A 22187-nucleotide genomic window follows, 5' to 3' on the forward strand; every position below is an offset into this window, starting at 1 on the left:
TAAGCATGATGGTCCGATTGGACGATTAATTCCTCCAAAGGCTACCATCTTACAGTGGAACTGTAGGAGTTTGCTTGGCAAGCTAGACTCCTTTAAAGCATTAGTGGGCGAGCACAACTGCGATGTGTTCGCCCTCTGTGAAACTTGGCTATCGGAAGAAATCAATCTTACCTTCCCTGGATATAATATAATCCGTGAAGATCGCATTACAAGGGGTGGGGGAGTACTAATTGGTGTTCGAAAGAGTCACGCTTTCAACAGAATACCTACCCCTAGGCAAGAAATGATCGAAACTGTCGCAGTCAAGGCAAAAATTAGCGATCTTCACGTGACAATTGCATCTATTTATATCCCCCCGATAGCCAACAATGAAAAAGAAAAAATTGAAAAGATCAAAGAGGATCTTGGAAATTTAGCAGCGGTCTTGCCTGGACCACTTTTGATCCTGGGAGATTTCAACTCCCATGGAATCGACTGGGGTTGCGATAAGGATGACATTCGCGCTCCAATTATCCGAGACATCTGCGACAGATTTGGGCTTTCAATCCTCAACTCAGGAGAGGCAACTAGGATGCACACACCGAAGAGTAGGGCGAGTGCACTGGACCTGTCTCTATGTCCATCAGCGATGGCCCTGGATTTTAGTTGGAAGGTGATCCAGGACCCTATCGGCAGTGATCACTTGCCGATAGAAATTTCCTACATCAAGGGAGGATGTCCAGGAGGTGGAATCCCCGTTAAATGTGACTTAACGAGGAACATCGACTGGACGAGATACGGTGAATTAGTAGCCGCTTCGCTTTCTCTTGACTTGGAAGATTTGTCTCCAGTACAGGAGTACGAAAAACTTGTTTCAATTATAAACAAGTGCGCTCTTGAAGCCCAAACAAGGCGCTCCCACCAAGCAAGGACATTCAAAAAACCTCCCACTCCTTGGTGGGACAAGGATTGTCAAGCGGCTTTTAACAAGAAGCGGGAGGCGTTTAAAGCATTCCGGGACACGGGCTCAAGGTCTTTATATGAAAAATATAAAGGACTGGAGAGATCGTGTAAAAACCTGTTGAAGGCGAAGAAAAAGGGTTATTGGCGTAGATACGTCAATAACCTAGACCCTTCCGCATCACTTAATTCGCTTTGGAGGATGGCTAGAAGGATGCGAAACAGCAACAACATCAACGAGAGCGAAAGCTTTTCTGGCGAGTGGCTAAATGAATTTGCCCACAAGCTTTGCCCTGATTTCGTTCCTGCGCAGAACTTTCATCAAAATGCGCCTGGCAGTGACCCTATCATGGACTCACCGTTCACTATGATTGAGCTATCGCTTGCTCTCCTTTCAAGCAAAAATTCTTCCCCAGGCCTGGATCAGATCAACAGCAAACTGCTGCAAAATCTTCCCGACATGGGCAAGAAACGTCTGTTAAGAATCTTCAACGATATGTTGGAGTTCAACAGCGTCCCGCAAGAATGGAGGGAAGTGAAAGTTGTCACTATTTTGAAGCCTGGCAAACCGCCATCAAGACACGATTCATATCGGCCGATATCATTACTTTCGTGTCTGAGGAAACTCCTTGAAAGGATGATTCTTTTACGGTTAGAAGAATGGTTGGAAACCAACAACCTTCTCTCAAGTACTCAGTTTGGTTTTCGTAAAGCCAGGGGTACTAATGACTGTTTAGCGCTTTTGGTGACAGAAATAGAGCTTGCCCGTGCACGCAAGCAGAACATGGGGTCTATCTTCCTTGACATACAGGGGGCATTTGACTCAGTTTCTCCATACAAACTGAGTCAAAAGTTAGAAAATGCGGGCCTGGGACCAAAGTTGAATAACTTGTTATTCAACCTTTTGTCGGAAAAAGCTATGAATTTCAACAATGGTCACGTGCAGTTAAAACGGACCAGTTTCCATGGACTAGCACAAGGGTCCTGCTTGAGCCCACTGTTATATAACTTTTATGTTAGTGAGATAGACTCATGTCTAGCGCCAAACTGCAGTCTTAGACAATTGGCAGACGACGGCGTTATATCTGTTGCAAGCAGAGACGCCGATGAAATACAACTGGCTTTACAAACCACTCTGGACAATCTTTCCGAGTGGTCTGAAAACCTTGGTATCAAGTTCTCTGCAACGAAAACTGAGATGGTAGTCTTTTCTCCTTTTAGCGATACGGGAAAAAACAGGGAGAAAAGGCTATATGACCCGAAAATTGATGTCTTTCTGTATGGTGAAAAGATATCAATTACCGACAATTTTCGATACCTTGGTGTATGGTTCAATTCTAGGCTAAACTGGAGTACTCACTTCACCCGTCTGGTGCAAAAATGCAGTAAAAGAATCAACTTTCTAAGGACAGTCACAGGATTCTGGTGGGGCGCACATCCATCAGACGTCCTGAGACTGTATAAGACAACGGTACTATCCGTATTGGAATATGGAAGCATATGCTTCCATTGGGCATCCAATACGTTGATACTCAAGCTCGAAAGGCTACAGTACCGCTGTCTTAGACTCGCACTAGGGAGCATGAAATCTACACACAACATGTCCCTAGAAGTGATGACCGGAGTGATGCCGCTCAAACTACGTTTTGAAATGCTGTCGCTTCGCCTCCTAGTCCGTTGTTCAGTATCAAATCCCTTGATAATAGAAAATTTTGAAGCGCTTCTAGAGACAGGTTCTAAGAGCAAAATCCTCAAGATTTATGAAGATTTTGTTGTCCTACAAGTGCATCCTAGCGCTCCACAGGCATTAAATCGTGCTGCCCTCCCTGAGAACTACAGTTCCATTTTAATAACAGATTCCTCATTGCACGAGGAAATTAAGACCATACCTAATGATCTTCGCCCGAGGGTAGTTCCGGGTATTTTCATGAATAAGTATGGTCATTTAGACCAAATAAGCCAGTACTACACTGATGGATCATCCTCTGAGGAGGGCACTGGCTTCGGTGTTTTTAGCGAGTTCACCGAAGCTTCTTTCAAATTGAGGCAGCCATGTAGTGTTTACACCGCAGAGCTAGCCGCAATATTTTACGCACTATCGATGATAGCAGCGAGACCTTCGGACCAGTACTTCATCTTCACTGATAGCCTTAGTGCCATTGAAGCTCTGAGATCTCCGAAGGCTGTTAAGAGTCAGGATTTCCTCACCATCAAAATCATTGAACTGCTTGGCTCAATGTTCGATAAGGCGTATAGGATCTCGCTAATTTGGGTCCCTTCTCATTGTGGAATTCCCGGCAATGAGAAGGCAGACTCACTGGCCAAAACAGGCGTCCAAGAAGGCGCTTTTTACGACCGACCTATCTCGGCCCAGGAGTTCCTTCGTTTCCCACAGCAACTTTTCCTGTCTCGCTGGCAGAGCATGTGGGAGGCGGATGAACTCGGGCGTTTTCTCTTCTCGATCTCTCCGCAAGTGTCCCTGCGGCCTTGGTTCGATGGGCTCTCTGTGGACCGGGCGTTCATACGGATGATGTCTCGACTGATGTCGAATCATTTTGCGTTGAATGCTCATCTACAGCGTATAACTCTGGCTCAGACAAAAGTATGTGGCTGCGGTGACGGATTCCACGATGTGGATCACCTTCTGTGGTCTTGCGTGGAGTTTGAAACCGCAAGACCCTCCTTGTTGAGCGCAGTTGAGAATATCGGCAGACGACCGGGTACAGAAATTAGAGAAGTGTTGGCTACCAAGGACCTTTCCTACATGAGGATCATTCACCGATTCGCCAGAGACAACGGTCTTGTCCTATGATTCCACATCCCAAGTATCCTTCCAATCCATATTCGTATTTCCCCATTCCTTTTTTGTTAAATGTTGTGTTGTCTATGTTTTAAGTGTATTTTTTGTAGTGCCACGGGTAATCCGATGACTGGGCAGCAGCACTCGAGGGCGATTCCAACACTGCCGTAAAAGGGAGGCAGGCGTTGTTGAAAGTGCAGTGTTCTCCACTCCAGTCCAGTTTTGGCACATTGAGTTTGACAGCGTTGGCGTCGGGTTCGGGGTGTTTGGCGGGCTCAGTCTCGGGAGTAGTGAAGTCGCTTTCGCTGCTGCGGGATAGAGCTTGTCGATCATCCTTTGATTGGACGTTGACTAGATTGAGCTTGGAATGTCATTGCTGGAATGCACTGGAGAGCACTGTACGCAGACAAATAAATGTTCGTGCTGTCTTAACGATGTTTATTTGTTCGTTACAGTCCAGACCATAACAAAATGATCAACAATAGATCAGCCACAACACCACAATAGCCGGAATTCGGATGCAACCAACCACCATCATTACAATAGCCACCGCAATAGAACCGGACCATCATCCACGAATACATCATCATCATCATCATCATCATCATCATCATCATCATCATCATCAGCATCATCAACACCATCACCACAACCATCCACAACCGAGTATGCCCGGGATAAGGCAAATAATAGGGAGGAAATGCCTTATCAATATGATTGTAATTTTGTTTTTTTTTTTCAACACAAGCGGTGTTGACAATACGGCACTGGACCGTCATTATTAATTATAAAATAAATTAGATAATGAAAATATCGATCGATAATGTGTTACAAATTTACATTCATTTTGAGGAATCCTAAACTAATTCTTACAGGTCTTTGCAAACGTTTCCCATATAGGCCTACTCTTCTGCACGGTTGAGATCAATGTTTTAAAGCAAGAGTTAATATGTTTCTAAGTTTTGCATTTTTGCCACCGTAAAGAGAATAGCCAAGGGATGTTAACAAAGCCAATAATGAAGGAAAGTCTGGTAACAAATATATTTGTTTTACCTTCGATCGTAACACCCAATGTAAGGATGTAAGCTGTAAGATCCTATTTGCCCTAGAATATTTCAGTTAAGTATTTGTTTACTACGAACTAAAACAAAACAGAAATTCGATTTTTGGTCAAAATTTTTTAACGATTTCTGTATATATTTTTTAATAAAAATGTTATGCTTGATTATATGAAACTGAAGACATTAGATGTTTTTGTAAAGATGTTTTTGTAAAGCAAAGTTTTAGAAACCTGCAATAATGCGTTATTATTCATGGGAATCTCTAATACACAATGACATCACAGGACACTTCACAGTGTGCTTCAAACATGTCCTTATTTTTTAACGATCTTTTTCTCAAATAAATTACAAAACCATTTCAATCCATCCTTCAAACCTTACCATCGAAATCGTGAGTGCAATACGACTCTTGCTAACATTTGATTCGTTTTATGCTTACATAATACAAGTTTTTGTGGGCACCAAAAACACCAAACCATTTCAACTTACGAAACACAGAAGACATCATTCTTAAAATATGCTCACAAAAACGCAACCGCATTCAGGTGGTTCAAATACTTTCTACCGCCAGCACAAATAGAAAACACACCAAACCAAACCAGTGAGTTTGCCCGTCACCGACCATATAGTTTCGGTTTTAGTTTCCGGTGAGTGTTTTTCCTCAATTTCTGCTACACAACGTCGTACGCCAAACGCCATTGTTTGCTAGCCTTTCCACACTGGCGTAATATTGTTGCGTCGTAGCTACAAAATCGTCTGTTGTAAATCTAGCTACAGGATGTGGTATGGTGGAACTCCCGCTTCTGGCTAAGGGGTAGAGCAAATTTGCCTTCCGGTAATGTTTTTATTACAATCGCGCTACCACGAGACCAACTTTGCTCCACGTCCTAAATGTTAGCTCAGCCCATGATTTACGATAATTTTATTTCTTTCTGCTTTTATTGATTTCCTGCAACGGGTGAGCCGGCGAGGAATGGAGTTGAGAGGGCAAGAGTATGTGTTTTACCTGTTCTTTGATACCAGCTTTTAAGAAGTTGAGTTACCAACAACAAAAAATTAAACTTTTTAGCCCAAACGCTGTTTGTTTAACATAAAGTTGCATAAATTCAAACTGATTTTTGACAAGCAAGAACGGTTTCAAAGAGTAATCTTAACTTTAAAATCGTCACAAAATATCATACATATAATCATTCTTTCATACCATCTAAAAGCAAGTGTATGTTTCCCCACAGAGTTGACAGCATCTTGCGAACCGTTTCCGCACTCACCTGCCGGCATACATTTGCAATCTAAATTTTGAATCTATTCAGCGGTAAAAAGCTTCAACCGCAGAATCACTTCGAGCGACTTATAACTGCTTGTTTTTTGCCTTTTAATTTAATTACCTTCGCAAAGGCAGAAGAAGCAAACCCCACAAAAAAAAAACGCCCGCACACTCACACACAACAGTCTCCCGTCATACACTAAAAGCAAAAACCTTGTTAAACCACCATCACCCAAGTCCTATGCATTTCAAGTACTTCCATCTTCAACAGCTGCTCGTGTCGATGTTGGTCGAACGGTTGGTGTACGCGGGCTGTGGATTTAAATGCAAATTTATTTATTGAGTTTTTAATTTTCTCCTCATTAAAATTGTCGACCAACCTTTTTGCGCTTTCGTTTGCGTTTTTTTTTTGTTTTCTTTCTCCTTTCTAGCCTGACCGCTTGGAACGAGCCTCCATCCGATTCCTTACCCACTTTCTCCTCGTTTTTTTTTTTGGTTTGCGTCTGATTTTCCATGCCGTGGTCTGTTTCTAATCTGTCGTCAAACGCTTTATCGGTACGGTCAAGAGCCGGTCGAGATTTTCTTATCATTGCTGGCTTTCGAGTTCTTTGCGAATCTAGCTTTCGTTCGGTGCCTTTTTTTGTCAAACTCCCACCATCAACAGCCACATGCAACAGTACACTCGTTCCATGACTTTTGCCTAACTTCCTGTGCGCACAGCGCACAAGCTGTAAAGAAACCTCGTGTACTCACGCTACACGCTTTGGCCGACTCGCTAATAATAATACTTCAAAACAAACCCAACATGCTGGCAGGGATAGAGGGGGAGGGAGAGGGTGGAATTGGAAGAGGTGGGAAAACCTTTGAGTGCCAAGGCAGTGTAGGGGATGAAATCATTTCCATCGTGTAGCACAGCGCTCACAGACGACTGCAAAATTATCGTCATCCGTCGGTTCACGGAAACGTCAGCTGCGTCCACACGCTGTTTCGGCTTGCAAACTCGCTTCCAGCAGTGCGCCATTATCGCTACACTGTCGTTGCTATCCGCCAGGCAGTATAAACATACACACACACATACACACCCACCATGCTTGGCCTGCCCTTCACATTAGCAGCTTTAATAGCCACGATCCAGCTGCGCCTGAAGACGACCCGGCGTCCCTCGTCAAACCGATTTGCTGCTAAATTTCAAATTTATGTTTTATTTATTAATATTTTTCCACTCTAACACCGTGCCTTTCTAACGAGTGAGTGAGGCAGTAGGAATGTTGAAAAGCAGCGGATGGTTTCCTTGTAACACTGCTACGAAGCAAGACGGAATATAAAGTGGAACTACTAGCCCCGGACGATGTTGAACAGTTCTTTGATCGTTTCGTATTAAAGTTGCAACGGCAACAGTCATTAGAACGATTCGAGACGAGCAAGCGATTGGCAACAGCGCCGATCAATTATACGAAAATATTATGTAAAATGAAGCAAAAAAACATGAATGAAGCTTATAAATGAATTATACCATGTTAGCTACTTTGTAAGAGTAGGAAAACAATCTATCGAAGAAAAAGTTAAGGAAACATTGTGCGAAGAATTTCAGTGGAATTAAACATCAAACAAAACACAAATTAAAACAAAAATCGTACCATTCACCATTCAAGATCATTCATGCGCTTCATCATTTTTGCAATCTTTCTGCACTTTAACAAAACGCTTCTACGCTCTAGAATAGTTTTTCAGCTTTTTGCCTTGCCACTTTTCGTTCCATTTTTATTCCTGTGTTTTATATATCGTCCTTTGTAATTAGTTCCGTTTCTGTTTCGTTTCGTTTAGACAATGCTAGATACTTCTTAACCGCAATGCTTTACCCTCCACTAACAGGTTTTCAGCGCCAAAACAATCGCCACCGCTTCGTTTTCGTTCGGTTGCAATCGCACCATCGAAGAAAAGCCTGTGAAAATTTTCAACGTTGGTTATAGTTGATGCAGTTTTACGGTTGATGATCATCTGCATTACTGGCTCGTCTCGTTTGGTTGATTCCACATTTGATCTTCATGCCCGTACATTTCGATACACTCATCACAATCGTCTATCGGCAACCAGAAAATCTTTTCCACAGCGTTTTTGCATTCTTTATCACTTTTAGTCGTACTCTTTGACTTTTCCTATCGTCTCTTTCACTTTTTCCATTTTCGGGATCCCGTTTTCTGTGACTTCTTAATGTGTCTATTATATTCCATTTTTGTCTACTTCCTTCAACTGACAGTTCAGTATGAACATACAACATATTTCTTCCTCCTTCAATAGATGCGTAAATTTTCCATTTATATTATCGTCTGTTCTTTGTTCTCGTACTAATAATTATTAACCGTTTGGTTCTTGCAAGTTTCCACACAAACTGCGTACAAGCGCAGCTACTCATTATAATACCGACTGACAAAAACCACTGTCGACTAACGCCAGGACAGAAAAAAAAACATACTACCACTCCGGTTATGACACAGTTCCTATGCCGTATACTTCCGGTGCAGATGATTACGTTTTAGCAACGGCACTATACTCACTTTCCCTTTCCATTTGCATCTGCATCACACTTACTCACCATTTTCTATTGCCTATCTTTCCCTCCCACGATCAAAACAGTCGGATCGGACGACATTGAAGAAAAAGAGGCGGAAATGAGTTTTATTCACTTCCAAAGTACCTGCCACCTTGCGCTGGACTCTTGCCGTGACGATCAGGTATGTTCGTCCGCACTGAAAACGGTTCTGATGCACTGCGATCAGCATCGGTGCAATCGAAACGCTTGCATGGAGTCGCTGCAGAGCTTTTACAAGAGCATTCACGACGATCTCAGCCTGGACATTGCGTTCTGTCTGTGCAGGTAAGTGAGCGTCGGATGGGATGGCTTTTCTACGTTCACACGCGCACGCTCACAACTATTCATTGTCCGCAGAAAAACACCGAACCGGCACGACAGCTGCATGATCGCGCAGGAAAAGCTGCATCCCGTGTGCGCTCAGCGGCCACCGGAAAGCCTCAGCCAGCAGTCTTCATCGGCCGGTAACGGTATCACGTACAATGCGCCGCCAGCGTGCCACGCCGTCGCGGAGCTGTGCCGTGAGGATGAAGACTGCCGCGCCCGGCTGGAGGTGTTCGAGCAGTCCTGTGCGGTGGACAGTGTGACCAAGAAGTGTGCCGGAAAGACGAGCGCTTGCAGGCAGGCTATGCTTGGCATTCTGGGCACACCGCTCAGGACGACCTGCGCCTGCCAGGGCTCGGACATGCAGCAGCTGTACGACTGTCTGGGTTGGCAGCGACTGCTCTGGCTCAACCCTTGCGTTGGTGAGTTTTGCAGTGAACTGGGCCCCAGGAAACCGTTTGTGTTTTAATTTCAACAAAACCTTCCAGTTGAGTCACAGAAAGACTTTCACTTGAAGCGCTTGGCGGAGCTGGGACTACTGACGACTACGACGACGATGGCCACAACTACGACAACCGCCACCACCACGACCACCACCATGAGAACTACCCGTGTTACGCATCCACCAACACTTCCTCCAACAAAACCAAAACCCGTGGTATGTATGTCAACGTGCCGTGCACAACAGACAGCCATTTTACTTATATCATATTCCTCTACCCTGCCTTGCTTACAGTATCGACCAAAGCCAACCGAGATGCACACGATCGAAACAAATTACGTTGAAACGCCTGACACGCGTCCAGAAACGCTTCTGCACAATCAAAACGGTGTGATTGAACGTTCCGATATCGATCGTGGCTACCAACATCCTCACCCTGATGAGTATGATCGGTCTTCCGGGACTAGGCATCAGCCGGTTGATACGGACGGTGAGGATGAAATGGCGGGACAGTACGAGAAAGAAATCTACCAAAGACCCGACGAGCAGGTGCTCCACGTAGCCAGCACGGAGATTCAGGAGGTGGAGACTCTTGCGCCAACAACCGTGACTACAACAACAACCGAACCGACGACAACACCTGTTCCAATAAGTATGTGGACAAGTGCGGCAGTCGAGTACGGCAATAAATTTTCTTCTTTTTTTCTTTATTGCAGGATACTGCGTAGTACAGAGATCTCATCAGCCCGATCAGCTGATCGCGGAAGGAAAGAGTCGCAGGGTTAGTATTACAAATGTTATCAGACTGTGTATTTGTGATCTGATACAAGTATCTCCCTTTATCAACAGCTCTACATCTTGGACGATGCCGAATGCAGCGAACTGTGCACGTGTGGTGGTGGAGATTCACTCGCTCTTACCTGTCATGCACTGTGCGTTCCGTTGGCTCCTTGCCGGACCGCCCTAGCTTACTACAGCCACGCTGCCCCAGCATACCAAGCGTTCCGTGGACGATGCCTCTGCTATTCGGGACGGTTCATCTGCATGAGGCCACCGCCGGGAGAATATCAGCTTCCTGGTTAGTACCGGCGGCATTAAAAACATGGCACGAGATTCTATCATTGACACCTTTCCTTTCCATTTCAGGAGGTATCTTTCTTCTATTAGGTTATAGTTCTACCGACGAAGCACTGTTAAGACCGCACACTAACTTAGGAGTACAGGACGCCGTACGTGCCCTACAGCAATACGTCCTGCAGCATATCGATAACTCGGTAACTCAAGATTCGACTAAAAATAAATTAAAACTGCAATAATAAATGTGATCTTCTCTTCGCTGTTTTCTCTCTACAGACTCTCTGTACATTGACACTGTTCAACATCACGGAAGAAAACATAATTCTTTCAATAAGGTTACCGACGGATCCGAAGCTCACACCAATGCAGTTGTTAAAGCTGGAAAAGGTAAACTGCGAGACGAGAAAATCAAGCTTAAGCCATGTTATTAACTCGCTCGTCTGTGGCTCTTTTTTTCTTTTCCGGACTCTTGCAGGACCAGTGTACCAGGATACTGGAAACGATCAGTCACCAGATCAACACACAGTACGTGGAACTGTCCGCTCATCGATTGCTCAGCATTTTCAAGATGGCCGAGGTACAGATCGTATGGCCCGAGGTCAGTAGCGCCCGACAACACACCACCCCAACGGTGACGGTCAGTCTGCTCACGGGCGTTGCAATGGTGCTGCTCACACTCTGCGGCACACTCGTCCCACCGTTTGTCCGGTGGAACCAACATCACCATCAACGATGGCCGGCTGCACCACGATCAGTTACGTGACGATTGACAATACCGACGTAAAGTGGGATACACGCTTAGGGACACGCACACAAACATTTCATCACCTTCCTGATCACCTATGAAGTCATCGTGAGGGTAGCATAGAAATCGAAAGAGAGGACGAACAACATAAGAAACTAATATGACTGTTGCGTGTAATATATGGTAGAGAGTACGTTTCGTTTAGTCCTTCTGCAGTGCGATCGTTAAGGTTCGGTTCAGCTCGCGTTACAAGCCCGGAGTGGTGTTTTACAACCAAAACTGCACATCATTATACTCACGCAAAACGATACCCATCCAAACATGCTCCCGAAGGTGCTAATACGCGCTCCCTGCTTTTACTATGACTTTTATTACTAACTACTATTACTAACTACCAACTAAATAATAATGCTACTACCGTTAAACAAGTACACATAGCCGTTACTATCATTACCAAGCAAAAAATGGCGCCTCCTGTTATGATCGTTTCTCCGTTCTCGTTACCTCCTCCAAAACAGCTCTTATTCACGTTATCTACTATTCCACTCATCACGACCACTGTAGCAACCGGGACTGATTGACGATCGTGTTGTACTGTTGATCTCTTGCTCAGATCCACTGAATCCTAGGGTTATGCTACGATACAGAAAAATCTGCAATAACGTCCAGAGAGTGTTCTGCCGCGATTGCATAGTGCACTCTCTGACCAGCGACTGTGGGGAGTGTGTGGGGGGGGGGGGGGGGTGCAGATTATGTGCGTGTGGTTCGAGTGTGAACGAGTGCAAGGTGAATTGTGTTTGGTGCACGTATACATAAGCATAACTGAACGAATGGAATGGAATGGATGAGCTTCAAGTGCTTTGTTTTTTTGGGCCGTTCCGTTTTCGGGTGAGCAGAGGCAGCAGAATGTTAATACATGTCATCGTCGTTAGCTTTGCATCAAATTGCGATTCGTGAGTGTGTGCGTGTGTTTATGCTTTATTTTATGCTCATGATTTGTTTCCGATAAAAAAGACCAGTGGAAAAGTGGAAGTGGAAAAAAAAAACCGAAGAAAGCTGCATATTGTTAGGTTCAGTTCGTTAAAAGGTTCGATAGGAAACGAAGGTAGACAGCAAACTCCTCAAATCAGAACGGTATGTTAATTTGAAGATGGTTATATGGTGATTCGACGATTTATTTATTGATTTGTAACAGAGAAACTGCGAATAATCCCAACAGGAGAAGAGCTACAAATCTTCCAATAATTTATTTGTTTAAAGCAAATTTTTAAGATCATACATTCCACATAACAAAGTTTCATTTTGAAAGGCAATAAGCCAGGTAGTTGTATTTCAAATTGCCTTATTTTTAAAACCAGGCACAAAAATTTATTACAATTTTTAAAATATTTTTTTTCAGAGCTTGCTCTATTGCTTTCCCATCATACTTTAGTCTATGTTTTGTTATAACATACTTATGGAATGCAATGATTAGAAATATGATTTGAATTTGGTTGAAGTGTTTTCTTTGAAACCACCCCCAGAACCCGGAACCCAGAAATATTCAATTTCTTACCTCAAATTATTATCCCATTTTTTCTGGTATAGAGTGGTATACTCAATGTCCTCTTTAATTGCAACTTATGGTAATTCCTCACAATTTACTAACTTCCTTTTTGGTGGTTGAACAATTTTTTATGCTGTTTACAGCTAGAAACATTCAAACAACTCTCTTCAAAAACGGTTCCCGGTACGTGTAACATCGAATTGTTCCTTTGCTGGAAAACGCCTAAACCAGCAGCATAAAACATAAAGCAGCAATTCGCTCAACATTCATTGAATCATTTCCCCCGTGCGCTTAAAACTCATGCCACCGGAATGAGCGATAGGGAAGCGTTACAGAACACAAACACCCAACCGCCAGTGAGGCGACGTGCCAGGTCTGGTGGGATTCATCAGTTGCACTGCACCATTTATTGTCATCTCACGTTCGGTACGATGGTTCTTGGATTTGTGGAGGCTGTGGAGCCTTTGAGTTTTTTTTTTTTTGTTCTTTCCACCCTTCCTGAAACCTTTCACAAAAAACTGTCCGAGGTTGGCTTTTTTTCGTTGTTGTTCCAACCAAGTTGGCGCACATTGCAGGTGGTGTATGGATGGTCCATATCATCACCACGCTTCTCTGGTTTCTGCATCGGTCTAATGCAAAGATGAAAAGAGTGCCAGCGCAGCACAACTAAAACAACAGCCACAGAACCCCAAAACTATCAGTGCCAGCGTGTGCACAGCGCTTCTGTGGTGTGTGAATCACAAACAGAGCCAAGGGAAGGAAAGAAGAAAAAAAAACATTGCTTCAATCCTATCAAGTTCTAACCTTTTACCAAACGCTCGGTAAACAGTGGCCGGAACGATGAACGGGTGGGGAAATAAATCACCCAAACTCGCCCGAAAGAATCGATAATTTGAGAATTGGACATCCGTTGATAATGGCCATTATTCATACGCTGGTGTCGGAGCAGTTTTCCCAAACCGTACTACACCAACCCCAAGCTACCAACGGGCAACATGTTTCAGATAGGATTTTCGGATGTACGTACATGTGCTAAACACATGTATGGAAGGTTTTTTTTGTTTATGCACGACTTGCCTTTTTTTTACACACCGTACAGCCATTCTGCCCGAGTTTCGTTTCCCATTTCTCACACTGTAACGCTTAGTAACGCATCAGCTAGCTTCAAAACATTCAAACTACAACCCCAAAAAACAAAAGCGCCAATATTTCGCCCCGGCTCTGACCGGATGGAAAAGCTTTCCAGTTTTCCAAAACCAACCCTATGAATATGGACCACCTTGTGGAGTGGTTCGATTTGCACTTCGACACCGCGCTTGGTTCCGACAACCACTTCAAATACCCACCAAAGCTTGTTCAACCCCCTCTCCGTATAGGAGAGCGACTCACACAAAAAAAACGCTATACCACCGAACAGGGATTTTATGGCCCTTGTTCGACACGCTGTCCAGGTCTGGTGGCTGGCAGACTGGGGTGGGGTTATTGGATTTTTGTTTCACCTCTCATTCGAGCCCGATGTGTGATTGGATTCCAGAGGGCTATCAATGTTACAGCGTTCGAAAGGTAACGATCTCCCGGGAAAGCTTGTTTAAAGCACCGTAACAGAAGGACGACGGTGTCAGTAACCGATACCCTGACATTTAGCGCTTAGCGCGTTTTTCTTTTTCCTTCCTTTTTTCGTTTTGCTCATTTGTAAGTCGTTGCTGGACATTTACCTTCAGTCTTTAAGGATGTGTAACAAGATCAAGACGCCGTTCCGTGGATGACCTTTTGTCTTGGAGGTTGTTGTTTTTTGCCGAACGGGTGAATTGAATTGAAAAATGCATGCAGCGAATGGCACGATGCGATTTTTGTTTTCTTCTTTTGTTGACACATGAATTTTGAAACGAACCTTCCAGGAGTCGTTAATAATGCAGCAGCAAGAAATTACTGTTTATGGGTCGTGGGACAATTTTTTCTTTGTGTATTCTAGTCAAACAGTTATTAAGCTTCACTTAAGTTCTACACAAGACACTTTAATGTGCTTGTAATTATCTGTTATATTTTCATAATTTTTTTTTTTTGAATATAAGATCAACCATTTTCAATTTCATTATTCAATAAAACACACACACAAAACCTGAAAGCTGAAAAGAACGAACCAAATGCAATGATTACACATATCGTTAGCAAAGCCAGGGGATTGATAGAATCCAGTATAAGGTGTATTAGCATAATGTGTACCAGATAGCCCGTTTCTAGCAGTAGTGACAATATAGTGTTGAAACAGTGTGTTGTAGGTAATCGATAAGGTAGTGAAGGAAGGCAGCTGGATATTTTGGTTTCTTGTTTGCATCTTAGTTTGTCTCTAAAATGGTTTTGAAGAGGTTTTTCTTTTATTTTCCGTTTTGCTCTAATCGTGTCACAAGTGGCAAAACGCTTAACATTACTCATTCATGTGCTTTTACCGCGAGTGTACTGATGTTTGTGTGTGTGTATGTATGGATGCGTATGTATATGAAAGCGAGCAAGTATGTGAAAGTATGTGAGCGTGTAGTTTGCGCGGTGTAGAAATTATAAAAATGCCCGCCATTATCTGGCATATGACTATAAGGCGGAAAGAAAGTATGGGAAATGGATTGAAATTGAAGAGAAAACACTACACAAAAGCTATCAAAATTTCGAATAAGTGGGCGGCAGAGCGGAATAAAAACAGATGTATGATCCTACAAAATCGTACGTTTAAAAAATATGTCTTCCTTAACAAAACAAGAAATCGTAACACAACAACAACACTTTTACACGAGCATACATTCACGCCCGTTTTGAGGGAAACCGGTGCACACTCAACACAACACGAACCAAACACGAAATTAAGCGAGAGGGGACGTAAAAAACCTAGACATAAGAGCACTCAACACACAACATATCAGTCAAACCGCTCACCACAGGACACAGATTCACACACAGAAACACTTAAACACTAGAAAACAAATGAATTGACTCAGTACTAAACTTTAAGAAGAAAAGAATGATGGTTGCCGCTTTATTATAAACTGCAGTTTGTAAAACAAATGTGACGTTACACCTCTAGAATTTAAACGTTATCCAATGTGCAGCTGTGGTTGGGTGAGCTGCAGACGGTTGGGGAATGGTTGCCGGGGAATAATATCTGCGAAACGGCTGTTCTCAATGCGGTGGCGCACAGTCATCGTCACCAAAAGTTTAAAAAAAGGAAACGGAATGGTTGCACAACAGTAGAGCTAATGTATAGTATCTGAGCTATTTGTTAGTAAAAGTGTCCCGAAATAGCAAAATGAGTTTAAGAAAGCAAAACCAGCGGGAAGTGCAAGACACACCGTTAACTTCTGAACAGTATCACACATCCTAGTTGACAATGTGTTAGCAAATAAAGCAAAACCACACTAAAAATGATGGGCCTGGGAGGAGAAAACGCCAAGATGCCAGCAGTACGATCCATGCCAGACGGGCGAGAGTGTCCCGTCTTCCAGTGAGCGGATTTCTCCCTCTCACTGCTAGATGCGTATAAGTGTGAGTGTATATATATACATAATATACATGAGGATATACATATTGAAAATAATAAATATACATTATATACATGCATCACATAACCAACCGACGACGATGTTTGGAAAGTGCTCCATGAAACGTTAGGTTCTCGTCCCGAATAAAAGAGAGTGTAAAGAAACGGGCAATGATAAAATACACGTGTATGTTCTTTTGACATTTTAGACACTTTGGACGCTTACGTTTTTGGGTGAAACAGTTTAGGTTAAGCCGTTAGTTTGTTCCACATTCCTTCCTCGGTACTGAAAGGAGGGACAAAACTTAAACCGGGAGCGGATACTTGGTTCGTATATAGAATAAAACCGGAACGAGGGAAAAAAACACTAAACCAAACACATACACATATCATGTAATTCATCCAAAATCAAACACTACCACAACTTACCTAGAAGAGCTGTGGTGATATAAAAGCACCACAGACCATCCAGTAACACATCACATATGACGCAAACACCTAGAATCGAGGCACTGTTATCGAATACGAATACACCGTGCATCCTTACCCGTTATCATATTTCCACTCACACATACACACACATACACAAACAATATTCTTCTACTACACGTTTACACTACAAACGGTTGCACGATGATCCAAACGACACATTAATTTTACATCACAATACATTACAACACGCAGCATCACGATCTACTTTTTAATCCCAATTGGTTGGTGAGCCATTATTGTTGATGGTGTGATGGTGAACCATTGTTGCTGTTTTAAGTGTGTGTGTGTGTGTTTGTGTGCGTGGTAGAAAAACGTCCGAAAGAATCCTGCTTTACGAGGCTCGTTTTGGTTGAACTTTAGCAAATTTTAAATAGCAAACTATTGACATTGTTGTTAGGAGATCCGCCAAGACACATAATACTAGGGTTGTGCGATTGTGCACAGCAAGAAAAAGAAAGAAATTGCATCAATCTGGCCAAAACAAAATAAGAAGGAATAACATTTTCCTATGTTTTCTTACCAAAGTTTAACGTCCTTCAAAAAACAGTACATAAAACAACAATTTAAAGAAAAAACAGGACAGGTTACTGCTGTTGAAGGAAATAACCGATACCGATTGATCACACGTTTACAAAGGTTTCCTACAAGCAAGTACATCCACATCAAACACGCTTTGTTAACACCAAATCATAATCTTTTGTACTGCTTTCCAACTCACAAACTAGTTCTAACTCCATCCCGTGCATCGCCGACGAGCTCATCAAACACACATAGCCAATTGTGGAAAATCCTAACAAAAACGCATACACATTATACCGCATCACAGGAAAAGAGAAAAAACAAACAAATAGAAATACATTAGTATAACAAGTGTAAAGCCGATTATTGCAAATACAAAGCAAGGGAAGAAAAAGCGATTAAGCGATCATTCAAAGTGATCAACTAATTCCGCTCGAAAGGTCAAAAGAACGAGGCAACGAAATAGAAAATGTTGAGTGTGTGGACTAGGGAAAGAACCTTTAAAAACCAAAAACTACACAAAACCTAAATCCATTGTAAGCTCCTGCAAAGGGCAGGAAAGTGTGAAAGAGCAGAGAGAATAATAAAGAAAAAACAATCGGAAGACGAAACTATATCGAAACCCGCGCTTGGATCGAAATGTTATCATTGGCCCCGTACAGTGCACCTCAGTGTGGTAAAGTTGAAAGAATTCCATTGCTCGCAGCGGATGAAAAGATAATGTCCATATAATCCTTCCAACTCCCAGCGTAGCGCACGGTAAGCTCGTTACAGTATCATCCTGGGTTGGTCCGTCCGTTCCATGCGATAGTAAGTTTTAAAGGTATCGCTACAGTTTGTTGTCCAGTTTTGCGTGGAATGTTTCTCACCCGGGAGAACATCTCTATTACAGCATTTATCCGACCAGCTTCCGCGTATGGGATCGTAACGGAACAGTTTTTTGTTTAGTACCTTTTTTCTTCTGTAGTATGGAGCCTTTGACTAGGTTACAATTGTTTGGAATCATATTGTAAGTTTAACAGTAAAAAGAGACAAATTTTCAGTGATTTTGGTAACCAGTGTTTTCATTCTGGGAAATGTATTATTGTTGCTCAAATCTATTAGCTAAAATTCATGTTACAATTTTGCAAAAATCACTAAAATTTAAATTAGAAAATCCAACTTAACTTGCATGCCACCAAAAATGAGAGATGTCGTCATGAAGTCCTTTGAGGTCCTGGTACTTAAACTGGTACATAGAAACTATTAACTTGACCCTTTACAGGTTGTTTGTTGAAGCTATCGTGTCGATTTGTTATTCATCAAATCTTAATCTGATGTTTAGAAATCAATAAAACTTAATATGCAAAATAAAATACAGCAATGATCGTAGAGTATTGTTTCTATGGTGAACGTCATCATTCTTTTGTTACAGTTGTGTGTAAAAGTTGTGTGAATGAACCCATATTCTATGCGCATACTACACATTAGTGTTGAATAATCCAGTAAAGGCGTTCAGTCTGGTGGATTTTTCATTTTTCCTCTCTGTAAAAGGATATATGCATTCTGGTGTATTGAGCCTAGTGTTATAGGAAAGTTTAGTACCGTTGACTTATTTAGTTTAAATGACATAAAATGATGTCCGAATTAATTTTCTTTTAACAATTTTGCTTTGTAAAAGCTTTGAAACAGGATTTTGAAAGTAATTCGTGTATTTATTTTTTTTGAGTCCAGATAAACATAAGAGCGGACGAGGTGGTATCAATAAGCCTTAAGCCATATCCTAGAGGGTCGTTAAACCAAAATTAACCAGAAGAAGATAAGCAGAAAATTGAAATGGAAATGCTCAAAATATTAGTTGCAAATCAATGCATCACTAATAAGGAAAAACACTTGACAATGCAAACAAAATACTATTTGTAGTCGAAAATATATTCAATTTCAACTTGAAGAATTGTAGTTTTTAGCTGAAAAACTACATTTCAAAGCTTAAAGAGCACAAATATCGATGGCAAAAAGCGCTCACTGATGGCTTCCACATCCATTGCAATCAAAGCTAAGCAGATAAAGAGGGTATCGTAACGCTACACGAGAAATGGATTCATTTTTCTTCAATCGAACAAAAGCTAAATCAATCTCTTCTATTCTTTGCACCACAATGCAGCGCCCAGCATAGGCAACTGGCGATGGTGTAAAAACCAGTTCCAAGGAAATCATCATCAATTCCATGCGCTAGCGTAAACCTCCAAGGGAATAGCAAACGGTTGCCGTGTGAAAAGGGGTTTCTGGGAGATATTTTTTGATTAATGAAAAGCTCATAAATCAAATAATTTGCATAAAAATACAAACGAACCACCAGCGTCTCCAGCATGGGCGAGAAGATGCGAATAGCTTAAAAGAATTGATCTCTGAAACTTCCAACTCACACTCACCGTTGGACAGTGACGAAAGCTCGATCGGACGGAATTTCCTATCCACATCCATATCCACAAACGAAAGAGTGATGAAGAATTTTTAACGGAGACGAATCGCCCTAACCATCCCTTGGATGGTAGCATTGGGATGATGATTGTGTCTGGATTGGCGTTTGATCTCTTTGCTTTAGTTTGCCTTGCGACAAGAAATCATCCCCATGGTGCGAGAGAATAGTGAAAAGTCAAACGAGTCGAAATCGACTGGCAACCGACCAGGTTCGCTTTCCTTTCACCGACAAACTGAGAGCCGTGAATCTAAGAAGTAATTTTTCAGGACTGTCAAATGAAGGAATACTAATGAGCTTTACTTTTCCCCCTTTTGTCCCCTTGCCGCTTTTTGCCGCTGGACGCGGGGACACTGCATCACGATGGTGTCGAGCAAACGGTACGCTCATCCCAGTGACGGTACACCGCATCCGTATTGTTTTTTTGTAGTCCAAATCGCTCAAACAAAACCCCAGATGCAGTGGGTTCTATGGTAAGGTTTTTGCGGCACCAGCAGTCACTTTGCTATCGAACTTTTCCATCGAGTCAATCTTGGCGTGGGCAAGTCATCTCCCCCCCCCCGTGCCTTTGGCCCATTCACAAGGCCGCACAGTTCGACGATGGTGAATGATCTGATCGGATCACTTCCGCTTTACTGTCGGGTTCGGAAGGCTGATAATCTTGCGGTAAACTTTTACTACTGACACCCGGGCTGGGACATTGGCTGGGTTCGCGTCCCAGCCAATGGTTTGCCGGGTTTGTTGAGCAAAGCGTTGTGTTGCGTTTCGAAAACGGTGCAAATTAATCATGTTCCATTTCCGGCAGCTCACACAGTATACCAGGGTACCCGGATTGCGAAATCAGTCCCGGTCCCCAGGATTTGGTCGTCGGTTGTTTGTTCGAATGGGCGAACGCGCTCCCGGTTCCCTTTTCCCGACACTGCCCCTTTTTCGCCTACACGCCCATCTCGGGTGTCGGGTGTGTCCGAACAGATTTATTCGCTTATCAATGATTAATTGAGGGAAAGTGGGTACCAGCAGCAAACTTTTCCGATACTCGGCACGCGTTCTTGTGGACTTCGGGTCTTGTGGTGACGGCTGAAAACGATGGCACAAACCTGACTGTAGCAGTGTTGCTTGAATGTGTATGACCCTAACCTGGCTGCTAAGAAGTGGCATTGTTATTGATTTGAAGTTAAGCACGCTGCCATTATGACATATTAGGTGCAATTAATCATGTAAATGAAGCCAAGGTTTAGATGACGCATGTCATACAGAGCACCAAAACTAGTAAAATGGACTAATTTACATTCCATTTGTTCTGGGTTGTACAGTTCCTAGAAAAATATTTTTCAACACGGAAATCATTACAATGCAAATCGATTGTGCTTCTAACGGGTTTCCCTTTCAGACAAAAGCATTTTAATTACAAAATTAAGGATGTATGACAATGAATATGTTGTGTCTATCAATATGTATTAAAATTCACTAGGGAAGGTGGTGGCATCTCAGCATGTTACCCACATTAATCTAGTATTCTTTTATTGGCCTCCAGAAAATTATCGATTTCTTCCTCGTTTTGGCTGGCATGTGAAGCCCGGGCCGCTTTCGTCTCTTTCACCGAGCCACCTGTTGATCATTGGTCATAATTGATTTATAGTAATCTAACAACATTTAGAAAACGTATGAGTCACACTATTCATAAGGTTATCTGGATGGAGAAGCTTGGGGCCCTCCTTGAAGGGCTGGCAACATCGTTTCCGCTTAGGACCTCAAAAGGGTTAAATCTGCCTGTTATAATACCCCCTTTTCTCATATCATAAATCATCTTAAGCAGATACTAATTTAACTTAACTCATTCTTGAAAACTCTCGCTTAAACCGATCTCCTTTCATCCAATATTACCTTCTAATAGCTAGACAGGCATTTTAACGTCCTCCCATGTGACGAACCAGCGCATAGTTGATAAACAATATTAGCCAATTAAATATAACCCACCACATCCAGGTGCCAGGTGTATACGCGTGTATGAGTGGTGTGTTCGTAGCCGGCCGGGCTTGCTCGGTCTAATTGCCTTGTAATTAAAAACATTAATCTAACGCTTCGTTTGGCGCTCTAAGTTTATTAGCGAGTGCTAACGAAATTGAGTGCGCCCGGGTGTTGTTTCCAACCTTCAACACCCCAGCACCGAAAGAACGGTACGATTATGTGCATCTTATGTTACAAGTCGATTGAAAGATGTTGTTTTATCGCTGGAAGTGCACCTACCCTACCGCCCATCACCCGGTAGCTGCAAACCACCGCCAAGTTCAAGGGATTGTCAGGATTGCGTCCGGATTGCGACGATATGAGCTTCAAAATCTAATTAAACCTTATCCGCAACGTCCAGCTGCAGGGCCAGGTTCGGGCAGCAAACACAAGAACA

At 42.7% G+C, this 22187-nt stretch overlaps 3 protein-coding genes across 8 annotated transcripts in view; 2 read left to right on the forward strand and 1 right to left on the reverse strand.

Moving 5' to 3' along the window:
• The window catches only part of LOC126556797 (uncharacterized), a 109820-nt gene extending 98531 nt beyond the window's left edge, over positions 1 to 11289 (forward strand). For all 5 annotated transcript variants that reach the window (XM_050212311.1, XM_050212312.1, XM_050212313.1 and 2 more), the window contains 9 exons: positions 8699 to 8939; positions 9012 to 9400; positions 9467 to 9636; positions 9715 to 10072; positions 10137 to 10201; positions 10270 to 10498; positions 10567 to 10694; positions 10774 to 10884; positions 10973 to 11289. In XM_050212311.1, the coding sequence (XP_050068268.1) occupies positions 8699 to 8939; positions 9012 to 9400; positions 9467 to 9636; positions 9715 to 10072; positions 10137 to 10201; positions 10270 to 10498; positions 10567 to 10694; positions 10774 to 10884; positions 10973 to 11260 (1979 nt within the window). In that variant the 3' untranslated portion in view covers positions 11261 to 11289. The remainder of the gene's footprint in view (positions 1 to 8698; positions 8940 to 9011; positions 9401 to 9466; positions 9637 to 9714; positions 10073 to 10136; positions 10202 to 10269; positions 10499 to 10566; positions 10695 to 10773; positions 10885 to 10972) is intronic.
• The window catches only part of LOC126559328 (complexin), a 553464-nt gene that overhangs the window by 145881 nt on the left and 385396 nt on the right, over positions 1 to 22187 (reverse strand). Inside the window, exon 4 of one of the 2 annotated variants that reach the window (XM_050215473.1) lies at positions 5595 to 5607. The exons of the other annotated variant lie outside the window; for it this stretch is intronic. The gene's annotated coding sequence lies outside the window, so the exon portion shown is untranslated. Of the gene's footprint in view, positions 1 to 5594; positions 5608 to 22187 lie in introns of those variants that run through there. 2 annotated transcript variants of the gene reach the window in all.
• LOC126556746 (attractin) overlaps positions 1 to 22187 on the forward strand; it is a 317924-nt gene that overhangs the window by 24430 nt on the left and 271307 nt on the right. The window lies entirely within an intron of this gene.

This window comes from Anopheles maculipalpis, chromosome 2RL (assembly GCF_943734695.1).
Source record: "Anopheles maculipalpis chromosome 2RL, idAnoMacuDA_375_x, whole genome shotgun sequence".
In the NCBI taxonomy this organism is placed as follows: Eukaryota; Metazoa; Arthropoda; class Insecta; order Diptera; family Culicidae; genus Anopheles; species Anopheles maculipalpis.